Raw genomic sequence first — 12,285 nt, 5'->3', positions numbered from 1 at the left:
TTAGGTACGTACCTAAAGCAATGGGTCCCCCCATTTCGGAAGCTCGACAAGCTTTCGACTACGAACACAAACCATGCAACACATTTTTTCTCTCCATCTCTCCATCTCCATGGATTGTATGCACCTCTCAACCTCCGCGTCACACGTCACCAACAAAAAAAGAAAGACACGCTGGCGTTTCTCGGCGCGAACGACGCTATTCTCGGCCGATTCCTTCTAAGAAGCCGCCCTTCTTTTTTTACAACTCCCGGTCAAACGCGGGAGAACTTATGTCAAGCTAAGAGCACATGGTTGACAACTTGGACTGACTCAAGTCACGAAGACACTATTATAGTAAGGTAGGTAATTTCAAGATGGCATCGTGAACTAACCTAGCCTCATAATCTTAACCCATATTCTAACGGCAGATGCCGATACTCTTTTACTTTCTCTACCGCGACTTCGGCAACACATTCTATTCTCTTCATCTCTAGACCAAAAAAAGATGCCCCGTTGCTCGGCTAGGTCTCCACTGCTTAGACGCGGCCGCTCCAACGGATATCCGGCCCTGCCGTCGGCTACATTAGCGCTGTTCTGTGAGATAACACATCATATCGGTCGGTAAGCCCTTTTTTAGGTAGCTTCGATCTAATCTGTTCAAATCGTACGTTTTCTGCAGAGTTAGCCTTGGGACCATTGAAATTGGTCCCGTCGGCAACAGCACAGCAGTAGTAGCAGCAGCAGCATGAATGGAAGAAATGTGGATGACGAAGCTACGAGGTCCAGTTCTAGTCCCGCCTACGACTTTTTTCACACTACACTACGCTACACACATAATGGCGCAAAAAGAGCGGTCACTATAAGCTTCAAGATCTGCAACCCCATCTCGGTTTCAAAGTCTTAGTACATACATTACATACTCGCATATTAGTACATACCTACCTAGGTACATAACCCTCTCCCTACCTACCTAGGTATAGGTATCTCACAGGGGCAAGGGAGGAGTAGGAGGAGTTTTCTCCGTTCCCCCACGGGTCGGCCGCCTAGGTTCCGACGAATGCATCCAGTCAGCGTTGTAGCCGATGCCACTGAGTGTTTTGTGTTTCGTCCGGTCGTTGCCAACGTGGCTCGCGGGAGACAGCACTACCAGCCCGTGATCTTTTCTACAGTCACAAGACTCGTGCGTGCTGCTCCGTTCTGCAACCCGATCAGCTAGAAGGACCGACTCTCAAAATTACCACCGCCCGAAACAAACCGTAGAGCCTCCAAATCGAGTAATGTGTACCTGTACAGAAGGGTCCCTAGATCTTCTAGATCTTCAAAAGATTCGCAAATAGGGAGATTCATCCCCGTGGCAGGTTTCCTTCTCGAAGCCCATCCTTCGCCATTCTCCGACATCCTGATTTGGTGTCCCGTAACCACTGAGTCGGCGACGTGGTGGCTTATGACGATCATAACCTACTTGTCTGTCTACTTTCTAGTTAACTAAGACCGGCCATAACTCCGGAGCTGGTTCATGTTGCCCAGGACAGGAAAGGAAGGACAAGGGGGTATCGTGGCCAAGTGTTTCGTCATCCACGGCTTGAGATCTACCCGTGGCCAGGATTATCTAGACCAGGTCATCTGGCGTAGAGCGGTCTGGCACTGCGCAGGATTTGCTTCTCGGAAACTTCCACCACCACTACTGCACTTTAGTAATATCCGCACTATTATTTGCATTGACGGTGAGAGATCGCTAGTGTGTTGTCCAAACCTCTGAGGAAGTTTCTAGTGCCGAAAAGCGCTGTTTTAGAAAATGAAATAGGCGATTAGCAGAGGACAAGCGGAGGGAGAGGAAATGCCTAGTTTCTCATCGGCGATATGGGATCGTAAATCTAAAGGACACATAGTCCGCGCATGAGATTATTCCCCATTTTGCTGCCTTCGAAACACCCAGATTTCCACTACTTTCCTAGTTTCGCAAGTGCCTAACTATTACCTTTTGATGGTTTTCACCCTCACCCATCAAGTCCACATCGAAATATGAAATCATCATTTTTACTTCTCTTCGGATTATAAGCTTATTTCATGCGATTCATACATTTCAATCGCTGATTGTTAGACAGTTCACCATCCGAATTATGGTAGACAAGAACAATGGTTGAGCCCCAAAAGATGCGATGGATCCTAGTCTTTCGGCCGCCGTTTCAGCCCTGCTAATCATCTGCCCCTGGCTCAGATCAATGCGCGCATCCGTCTTCCCTCTCCCAGCCAGACCAGGACTCGCTCGCTTAGCTTCGAGAAATGCCCAATTGAGGCCAGACCATTCTTTCGAGCGCATGAATTCCGAGTCTTTCAATCCGTTCGCTACCTAATTCTAACTCTAATTAACGAAAGAAAAGAACACAGGGAATGGAACTTACCGTTAATGCTCGTGAGGATTATCGCATTCGTTGACGATCATTAAACGAGACGAGGGGGCACACCCCTGCCTTAGATCTTAGAACCCCGGAATGCGGCGGATAAACTCATACTTCGGGTGTCGCAGACGTCACGGATCGCCAGATGTCCGGAGGCGCCGTGTTTCTAACTTTACCTTGATGCTGGGGTGTTGTCTCGCGGGCGAAGAGCCGCATCGCATGCTTGTTGATGGTGTCGGAATATAATCGATCCGTGAGATGGTTACGGGTTACGTGAGGTGAGGTGAGGTAACGAGTGTTAGCTCAGGACTCGCATGAATGAATTCGATTATAGTTCTCGGATGCCGTCGGGTCAGCATTCTGAGAATGTTCATGAGCGTGGTAAGGTAGGTTGGTGGGATGATGGGCGGTTGTGGTGATACGATATCAGTTGCTTCCCGGTTTTGCTCGGCTTTCGCATCGGCTGCTTCGTATATACAAATACTAGAGATCCAAAAGGCAACTAGGTATGCGTCGATGCCATAGTTAGGGTCCCAGTAGATTTTCGTTTATTATTTATACCTAAAATGGGTTATCGAATCAATTAGACATCCATCGATCTAAGCTTCTTTTTTCTAATCTCTAGCAACGCAGCCTTTCCCATAGATATTATGACTAATTAACCCTAGATCTTTCGTAGTCTAGTAGTACATCTCGTCATTCCAATATGTCGTGTCGTGGAATATCCTATGTCAAGTCAGTCATTGTTTCCTTGGAGTTTTGCCCAATGTTGATGCGGGTACTTTAAAGGCCTAGGAAAGCTGGTTTGTAGGGATAAGAATAAGGAGTAGGGAGACATACTCAGGACCTGTAGCAACTAAATCCCAGCCAAATGTCAGCTTAATGAATTGACTGAGATGGCTCGCCACTTTGATGGCGCCCACGTCTGTTGGGTGAAATTGGGGACCAATGTCGTTGTGCTGTACTGTAGTTCATTAAGTTAGCTAAGGGCTCCATCATTACCTTCACCTCCTCGAGCATAATAGAAGTAGATAGGAAAGCTAGAACTTTGGGAACCTACATATGCCCCTGGTGCTGAAGTAATGCACGAACTTCTCGCTAGGCGCATCGAGTGTCGCAGTGGTGTTCGTCGTACCGTCCCAGGTCTTCGGTGCGGAGAGGTACTCGTCGGAGTTAAAGTAGGCGACGATGTCCTTAAGTTCTTGCTCGTACCCTAGGTCTTGCGTATAGCTGTTGCCTGTGCGGCTAAAGCCCATCCATAGTTGCTGGGGGACTGTTAATTAAGTACATAGGAGACGAATGTTACTGCTTAAAGGGGGGTAGAGACCATACCATCACTATGACCTGCGCTTTGGGATATTTTCCATGCACGCCTTCGATGAGCTTTGTGTAAGCATCAACGTAGGTCGCAGTGGTTACATTGTTATGGGCGTTGTTGTCGTTGGTTCCGAGGTTGATGACCACTATGTTAGGGGTTGTTTCTTGCTTGCTGAAGTCCCATTGCTCTGGCTCATCTGTGAAGTAAAAGGGGTGAAGTTAGTCGTTTTCCTCGATAAAAATTCCTGACTGCCACCCAACTAAACTTTCCCCTCAACTCTCGATGACCTACCTCCATAGATACTCAAAGCCCGCGAACTCATATCAGACGTATAAAACCACTGATGAACCTGCCCACGCGCATGGCCCCAGCAATTCTGATCCGAGACGCATATCCCGGGGAACGCGATGACCGAGTACTCCGTGTCTCCCAGCCCAGCGCCCACGCCATATGCAAAACTCGACAGACCCTCGTAGCTTGTGTACATACCAGCCGAGAGGCTATCACCGATAAACTCAATCGTCCGGTTGTACGCCGGGATCTTGACCAACGATTCACCCGCACCTACATGGACCTTGTCGATCTGCACACCGTACTCCCAGTTTGTGACGCGCAGTTCAAAAGTTAGGGGGTTGATGGGCTGCGTCTCGTTTACGCCGGGTGTCTCGGGCGAAACGAGGAGGTGAGTGGCACCCGCTGTCACGTTGGTGAAGGTCCAGTCTAATCCCGCGATTCGGTATCCGATGAGCGTGCTGTTGATGGTGTGTTCGCCGAACGTTATGGCGACGGTTTGGCCTGTGAAGCCGAAGACGAGGCCTGGGGCTCTAGTTTGGTGTTAAGTTCCATTTCGCTTATACTATATATGATGGTCACTTACGACCACCAGGAGATCTTCTTAGAGTCCCATCTCCCCTTATACGACAGCTCGGTGGCATCCGCATCGTATGTGCGGAAGTCATATGAAGATATGTTTATCTTAGTATCGGGGTAATTTGTAATCCTCACTTGTCCATTCTGAAGAATCGTCCCTACGGCCAAGGAACATATGCCTAGTAAAAACGATAACTTCCCAGCTAACATGATGATCAACAGGCGAGCTCGTTCGTGGAGTATTATTCATTAATTCGTCCGAGACATTTTCTCCATTTCCAAGGCTGAATGTATATAGGCGCGATGGGATAAGACAATTATATATAGTTATTGTTCATTCATTTATGACATCGCGATGGGAGCTCTACCAAATGACAGGGTTTCATTTCGTTAAGTAATTCTGGGCAGTGAGCTCCGAAACAAAGAATGGAAATACCTCTGAATCTATCCATTTGGAATGCCGGGGTAAACGGATGATATACGAAGACGGAAGAGTCATCCTTATAGCAGTCTTCTTTCAGTCTACCCAAGGCCGCGATTTATGGTAGAGCGGGCGAGTTCGTCCAAATTTGAATAGCTTTCAGCACGCCTTGACTGTACTGATGATGAACATGGCGGAGGGGCGTCTTCCGCATCTTAATTGAGCGATATTGAGACATCCCGAGCGGGCAGGCTGCAATGCACTGTAGATCTCGGGTCAAGGTAGAGTACCATGCAGCGGAACTGCAGCTGGTATGCATGCCCTATCCTATCCTACCTATCCTATCATTCACGACAGCGTAGCCAAGTCAGTCTAAGCCTTATATGCTGTAGCATGGAAAGATAGAGAGAAAATAACCTTAGATCGCGGTGACGAGTTAGCTAGGGAATATATATATGGTAGTATGCAATGTATGTTGATGAGATGCGGCTCAAGCTAGTTATATAGATGTAGATGTATGAAGATGGTACGTAGGTACTTGTTCATATTTAAGAGTTGAAGAGGATTGAAGAGGATTGAAGAGAAGGAATGCGATGACGTCGGTAAGGTTTAGTTATGCTGTAGGTTTATTTAGTTGATAGGATTATGGCGATTGCTCCTACCACGCTATCATTAGCGGCATAGACCTAAGATCTACTGTACCTCACTAAATTATTATCCCGATCTCTCCAGGGCTCTATCTTTAACTTCTTTAACCTTTCAACTTCATTCCTTTCCATATACCGACAAATGGGTATATTACAACAACAAACTCCCCATTCAAACCAACATCAATAAATTGAGTCAATAAGAACGAATAAAATCTTATCGCTAGGTCCAAATGTCTTCACCAATCTAGTACAAAACCCGAAGCTATGTTTTTCCAACAACATACGTAAGCGCTAGAGCATTTAAAGCGACCTTCGATCGCCCTTCGATCCATACCTTTCGACGCAGGGGAACGTGCTACATAAACCTGCTAGGTACCCGTATCAATTGGCGCGCGTTGTAACAATAAAAGGAAACCAGCAATTCGGCTCGGGTGGGCCATTAGGTCCTGAAATATTCATTCTCTCATACCTGTCTTGACCTATCTTGCTACCCTTAGAGATGCTAATCTGAAAAAGTCGATTGTATATATTACTACGACCTATGATATCCTCGAGATATTCACTACCCTGGTTGCAATTAGCCCCGCCGGTTCCCCAGGATAATTTTCTCGGTGACCAACCAACTTACATTACCAGACCCTAGTCCCCAGTTTCCTAGTGTGCGGCATTCCCATCTATGTACGAAGGTAGCTTTGAATGCTTTGACTGCCCCAATTCACAAGCTCATCCTTCTAAATTACCTCACCGGCCTGCCTCTTTCTCACCCAGCCCTCACCTACTCGAGGTAACACAAGGAGTGAAGCCGGACGGACCACCGCCTACTGATAACTGATGACGCTTTTCTTTCTTCTGCGGGGAAAAAAAGAAACTACTGCAGCTGACCGCCATACCGCAGCTTGTTCCCCATCCCGCGAAGGATTCGCAGATTGCGCCGAGGAAACCAGCAGGTCCTTGTATGGGTGTGGTAGATAGTAGGACGAAGACGGAGTAGGTCGGTTGCCGGTTGTATCACAAATTTCAAAAGAACCTGGATTACACAGGGTGCCGTCCTAATTCAGCCGTCCATCTCCCCTCCATCTTTTTCTGCGAACCCTGCCAGGCCCTTATCCATCTTCGAAAACCTCGAGCGAGCCCGTCCGTCCGAGTTCCTCCAAGACTCCTCCCCTCACCCTCATCCTCGCCCTCACCGTCTGCTATGTGGCCATTGCACCAAGCCTTGCCTTGTCAACGCGCCTCCTCTCAATTTCCTTTGCAAACCCATACCTCGAGACAATGAAGCCGCGCGCCGCGGCCGACACGACGCTTGACCAAAGGGTGTCGCAACCTCTTTTGTACCAGAAGTACACGACGTTGCATCCGAATCCGCCCCGCTTACCGCCGTCGTCCTCTTACCCCCTGCTTTACCGACGCTGCACAACGCTCGATTCCTAGCAAAGTTGCAGACGCAGACGCAGAAGCACCCGCAGGAACAAGAAAAAAAAAAATAGTGCCTCTTACGGGCAGAGCCATGCCGACCACAGAGCCCAGTACCGTCGAGGACACGCAATTGGGCTTGACCGAAGAGGAAATCAATCTCCTTCGATACCACCAAGCTCAGGCCGGTTCTTCTTCCTCGCGCGCCGCCAGCCGCGCTTCTTCCCAGGGTCGCCTACTCCTCGATGGTTCTAGCCTTGCCGCGTTGTCACGACATCTCGACCGCCTAATGCAACAAATTCAACAGCGCATCGAGTACCTTAGCGAGCAAAGCTCCGTCGTGACTATGCAGCAGTATGACAATGCAGGCAATCTGGTGGACAATGCCGATGCTGAAATTGCGCGCTTCCAGGGTATAATGGCTCAAATCGACGAGCTTGAGCTCGATTTTGATCGCATTGCACATATAAGAGACATTGTAAGGGATTATCGTCAACGGGTCGAAAATTTAGAACGTGAACTCGACAATTCAAGCTCATCACGGCGCGAACATACTCACCGACATAGTCATTCGCATCGACACGAGGGTGGCTCTTCCGGTCGCAGACATCGACATTAAAATTTAATTACAAAACGGGGAGAATAAAATTTGTTATCGCTCTGTGGATCAGGGCATCGGGAAGCAACCTCGCATTAGGATGAAAAAGAAATTATGCGTTCAGCATATACCAAATTTATAATGAAAAGTCCCCGCTGAGTCGAGAACAAAAGGAGGTGGAAAAGCTATTGATCGGATGGATAGAAACACAAGGTCACACGACCGCGGGAAAAACGGCCGGAGGCATTCAAGTGATTTCTGCCTTAGGCACATCGGCGGGCAAGTACGGCACCGCCCCATGGAGGAGACATTGAGGCTTGGAGCTTCACGAGACTGAAAGTTATCCTCCATGGCTAACGGGTGCGGTTCGGGGGATAACAAAATTCCACAACTTTCTCATACCATATCATATTATCGAAGATGAATGGAGCCTCACGGCTGGACAAGAAGGGGATAGCCTCGCGGCTTAACTTTTTTCTTATTTTTGGGAACCTTTTAAGGCGTTGGTGTTTCTTTTCGAATTTTTGGCCTAAATACCCCTTCCCCACGAGATTGGATGATCTATTTCGAATGAGCGAGCAAGTTTGCTTACCTTATAGGTATATTGTCTATCATTGTTATATTATTACTATTTTTCTGTGTTTCGCTAAAAAGATACCTCTTGGGTTGGATACTCTATTTTGGAATATGTTTTATACAGCTATTATTCTTGTCTGAAAACAGATTTGTTGGTGGACTTATCACCAAATTGGCTTCAATGGCGAGCATTGTTCAGGAGCAGATACAGATTGGTGTACATCATCAACAGAATGACTTCAAGCATACAAATTTACATGTGCCTTACTACTAATCTTTCTTCCCAGCTGTTCCGGTATAATATTCATGTTTTCAACCATGGATGACGCCATTATATGTCGAGATGGCTAGGATCCGGATCTTTATGGGTGTGATGGAAGTTGGTTGGTAAGCTTGCCTCTGCGGGAATTTCAACGATATGAGGATTTCGAATTCGGCACCCCTACTGCGGTGAGATGGATATACGGAGGACAGGGATGCGATGTGATACGAATTGACATGGTGGTCGACTGCTATCCCCGTGGTTTTATGACTAGGTTTGTAAGTGAGTAGGTTAGATTCTCGACAAGTCCATGGGTTTTCAAGGTACCTAGATTGATATTGCTCTAATGGATTTAGAGGGACGTAACAACAACTGGTACTGCAGCGCATTGTTCTATTTACATACGTGGCGAATATTAGGCTTTTCACCTATTATTGCTCGGGAAGATCGAAACCTCCCCATCAGACTATGGTCAAGAATAGACAATCCAGCATACATGCGGCTACTAAAGACATTGAAATCTTTCTCAATCGACAGAAATTGATTTGGACGAGGGATATTACATAGTTCGGTATGAAAAATACCCGGTGCAGACATAACACGGACCTCCGTGTTGGTGATATCTTCATCCCAGAAACGGCATAGTTGACCTTATCAAACAGCATCATGAGTCAGACCGCGTAAGGTGAGAGATAAACCTGAAACGACTCAAATTCGAGTTGGAGAGTAGGTGTCATAAATGGCGACGAGGGTGATGATGTAGTATATTCCTTTCGCAGAAGATTGCTTGACACTGTATCCGAGCTTGGTGGCACAAGCCCTACCTAGGTGAGTAACCGTCTCACCTTGGAAAGCATCAAGGACACAATAAACCATAACATTGAAAACAACATGATAGTACACTACCGCATCGGATGAAGTCCATTTTGTCTCTTATTATCCACTACCAGCTACCTGAAGCTGTACACTTCCATACTCCCCGGTGTGAGAAGAGATCGACCTCGTAGTCTCATAATACACGTAGATTCCACGTTAATATTCGATGATACGTCACTCTTCTCTGCCTCTCCTCACATGCTCCCTCCCGTGTTCCCTCGCCAGTAACTGCAGCATCATCACAACCTAGCGACGAGAACATCTCAATAATCCACAAACGTCAACTTCCCCCTAATCCCCTCCGGCAAATCCTCCACCCTGACCAACCCCAGCAGGACACAATCACCCAAAAAGAACATCGCGCGATCCTGAGCATAAGCCAAGTAATCAAACTCTTCCGCCGCCTCCGCCTCTTCTTCCTCACCCTTATTCCCATCAACCGCATCTGCATCTCCATCCCCATCAAACCCAGGAATCTTAGCCTGCAACACCCCCCACGCAATCCAAAAAGCACTATTCGCAACCCTCCAAATCCGCGCCTCCTCCACAAGCGCCTCAACCTGGGATTCCGCCTGTTCCTCACGTCGTTTCTCCTCCTCCTTCCACCCCCCGGGGGGCGCGCGCGAGTCTAACATGAACTCCTTGATCGAGCTCGTAGATCCCAGACTCGTGGCTCCGAGGCCGGGTGTACTTGGTCCTTGCGTAGGCGTCGCTAGGGGTGTAAGATTCGGAGTCGACGCGCCGGGGTGTGGGAACTCGGGGCGGTGGTTTACGTAGGCGCGGATAAAACGGCGTTGCTCGTCGGGAGTTGGGTAGGCGCGCGTGTCGCAGGCGAAGGGTGCGTCTTCGTTGTGGTAATTGTAGCACCACTCTGTGAAGTGGTTTGCGAATTCGAGACCCCGGGTATTAGCAGCCGAGTACTCGAAGTCTATGACTACGAGTTGTTTGTGCTCGTAGTTCGGTTGGAGGAGGGGCGATTTTTTGTCGTCGGGGACTACGCGGAGGATGTTTCCGTATTGAGTCTGATAGGAGTCAGTATGGTGTTTAGTGTTTGTTTAGAGGATATATAATGAGGAGGGTACTTACATCACTATGGGCGAAGACGAGATGCTCCCTTAATATACTGGGACCGCCATAGTGATCGTTCAGGAATCTCCGGTACTTGTTAACAAGCTCCGTAAACGTACCCCATTCGACACCGCAGACGAGACCTCGCTGTTTCCATGTATCTGCTGGACTCCTGATGGGACCAGGGTCGCCGGAAAGGATTTTTTGATCCAGGTATGTGACCACTCGCGTTGCTCTCTCAAGCCAGTTATCCCAGTTCCTAAGCACCTTAGGTCCATCATCCCTTTCTTCATCTAGCAGCTCGATACCGTCGTGAAGCTCCCTCATTCTCTTCGCAATCTGCTTCGACGTATCTGGATCCCTAAGGTCGGCCGCCGTAAGAGTGACTGCGTTAAGGTATTGCTCGAAGCGACCGTTGGTGAATGTCCCTAGTAGTCGAGGCCCAATTCTCTTCCTGGCTAACCGTCTCAGTACACTCAGTTCGTTCTCCCTATCGATAATGTGGTCGGCTTGAGGGCCGTAAACTCTTAGGAGTAACTTAGCCGGCGTTCTCTTGTTTCCTTCCCCCCTAGTTACCATCCCCTCCGGTGGAGATACGACGTAAACAGCATTTGTTAAAGCCCCGCTAAGGCGTGTCACATCCATGCTCTCGCCGCTGTCTAATGGGACACGCCTCCATCCCTTCAGTCTTAGAGTATGCGCCAACTTGATAATTTCGTTCTTGAACGTAATCCACGCTCTGCGTTCCTTCTCTTTCCTACTCGAAAGCGAAGTGCCGTCCTCCACCGAAGGCTTCCCCCCAGAATAACCCAACGTCTTGGAATTATCGAGTACCGCATCACAAGACGGGACCAAAACATCGCCATCATGCCACTCCGTATCAGACGAAGCCGTTCGTTGCATAGTAATAGACCGCCTCCGTTGAGATTTCTTCCCAAGTTTTGGGCTATAGTGCGGAATCCCGCGAAGACCTAAGGTACCCATGCCGTCATCGATGATCTTCTGCAACCTATCTAACGACACGTCACTGGACTGGGAGTCGATCGAATACGCCCTATGCCTCTCGGGTTGTTGATGGGTATCAGTTTTATCGGAATCATCCTTAGTGGGTTTCCGTTTACTCGAATGGACTTTCCTCGATCGTCTGTTTTGCTTCTTGACTCGTTCACGCTCCAACCAATCAGCAACTTGGGCAACAAACCTATCTAATTGGTGGTGGTGATGATGATGGGGAGAAGAATGTGGCCGAGCACCGTCTGGTTGTGAATTATGAAGAGATTGGCTACTGGTATGGCTACTCAAGGCCTCCAGACTGGTCTGTGTTAGGATGGAGGTCCTAGAAGACCCGAGTTCCGGCATGGGTGGACGACCGCTTAAGCGTCTTGCAACTCCGGCGGAGTATTGCCTTTTAGGAAGTAAATCTTCTATACTAGTAGGATCTGGCTCGGGCTCGGCTATCTGAACAGCTAAGATAGTGTAAGTATTGATGCCTAGGTGGTGACTATTTGATAAGGAGGGGAAGGTTGTGGGCTAGTAAGAGGTGATAGATTATATGCTTCGAAAAGTGAGCACGTGGGCTTCCACAGATAGATCTATTGAACTTGTGTTTGTTCTAGCTTGGAAGTAGTTCGGTAGAAATGGTGAATATGAATGGTTTGGTCCTTTTTATCTGATTATATATACACTTGTTCGGTAAACCACGGCAAACTCACAGTGTACTTGATGATGCTGCCTGTTATGATTAGGTAAAGACAATCACAATAAGGTGAATCTACGTGGGTAGAAGAAGTGATATAAGCCACCCGCTAAGTCTCACGCGACCACGCGACCATCTTTGGTTTGGGGTAAGATAGAG

The 12,285-nt window shown here is 48.1% G+C and overlaps 3 protein-coding genes across 3 annotated transcripts; 1 reads left to right on the top strand and 2 right to left on the bottom strand.

Moving 5' to 3' along the window:
• Positions 1-2,678: 2,678 nt before the first annotated feature.
• F4822DRAFT_110471 (SGNH hydrolase-type esterase domain-containing protein) lies at positions 2,679-4,940 on the bottom strand. The gene is made up of 6 exons (XM_051452457.1): positions 4,574-4,940; positions 3,988-4,520; positions 3,711-3,892; positions 3,439-3,643; positions 3,219-3,342; positions 2,679-3,104 (listed from the first exon to the last, which is right to left on the bottom strand). The coding sequence occupies exons 1-6, from the start codon at positions 4,774-4,776 to the stop codon at positions 3,059-3,061; spliced, it is 1,293 nt and encodes a 430-aa protein (XP_051317734.1). The 5' UTR covers positions 4,777-4,940; the 3' UTR covers positions 2,679-3,058.
• Positions 4,941-6,784: 1,844 nt separating this feature from the next.
• On the top strand, positions 6,785-7,868 carry F4822DRAFT_110452 (uncharacterized protein). Its single transcript, XM_051452456.1, has one exon. The coding sequence runs from the start codon at positions 7,145-7,147 to the stop codon at positions 7,667-7,669; it is 525 nt and encodes a 174-aa protein (XP_051317733.1). The 5' UTR covers positions 6,785-7,144; the 3' UTR covers positions 7,670-7,868.
• Positions 7,869-9,493: 1,625 nt separating this feature from the next.
• On the bottom strand, positions 9,494-12,015 carry F4822DRAFT_110368 (kinase-like protein). Its single transcript, XM_051452455.1, has 2 exons — positions 10,449-12,015; positions 9,494-10,384 (listed from the first exon to the last, which is right to left on the bottom strand). Exons 1-2 carry the CDS (start codon positions 11,787-11,789, stop codon positions 9,626-9,628), a joined length of 2,100 nt encoding a protein of 699 aa, XP_051317732.1. The 5' UTR covers positions 11,790-12,015; the 3' UTR covers positions 9,494-9,625.
• Between the last annotated feature and the right edge of the window lie 270 nt (positions 12,016-12,285).

The sequence above is a fragment of the Hypoxylon trugodes genome (genome assembly GCF_022578975.1).
Source record: "Hypoxylon trugodes strain CBS 135444 unplaced genomic scaffold F4822scaffold_2, whole genome shotgun sequence".
Classification (NCBI taxonomy): Eukaryota; Fungi; Ascomycota; class Sordariomycetes; order Xylariales; family Hypoxylaceae; genus Hypoxylon; species Hypoxylon trugodes.
The sequence above is the reverse complement of the archived record's forward strand: the minus strand, read 5'-3'. Positions and strand labels throughout refer to the sequence as shown.

Coding starts and splice junctions, on each gene's coding strand:
- F4822DRAFT_110471 (XM_051452457.1), bottom strand. CDS start 4,776: ATGTTAGCTGGGAAGTTATCGTTTTTACTAGGCATATGTTCCTTGGCC. Junction 3,893..3,987: donor GGCTTTGAGTATCTATGGAG/GTAGGTCATCGA, acceptor TTTACTTCACAG/ATGAGCCAGAGCAATGGGAC. Junction 3,105..3,218: donor TTAGTTGCTACAGGTCCTGA/GTATGTCTCCCT, acceptor GACTTGACATAG/GATATTCCACGACACGACAT.
- F4822DRAFT_110452 (XM_051452456.1), top strand. CDS start 7,145: ATGCCGACCACAGAGCCCAGTACCGTCGAGGACACGCAATTGGGCTTG.
- F4822DRAFT_110368 (XM_051452455.1), bottom strand. CDS start 11,789: ATGCCGGAACTCGGGTCTTCTAGGACCTCCATCCTAACACAGACCAGT. Junction 10,385..10,448: donor TCGTCTTCGCCCATAGTGAT/GTAAGTACCCTC, acceptor GACTCCTATCAG/ACTCAATACGGAAACATCCT.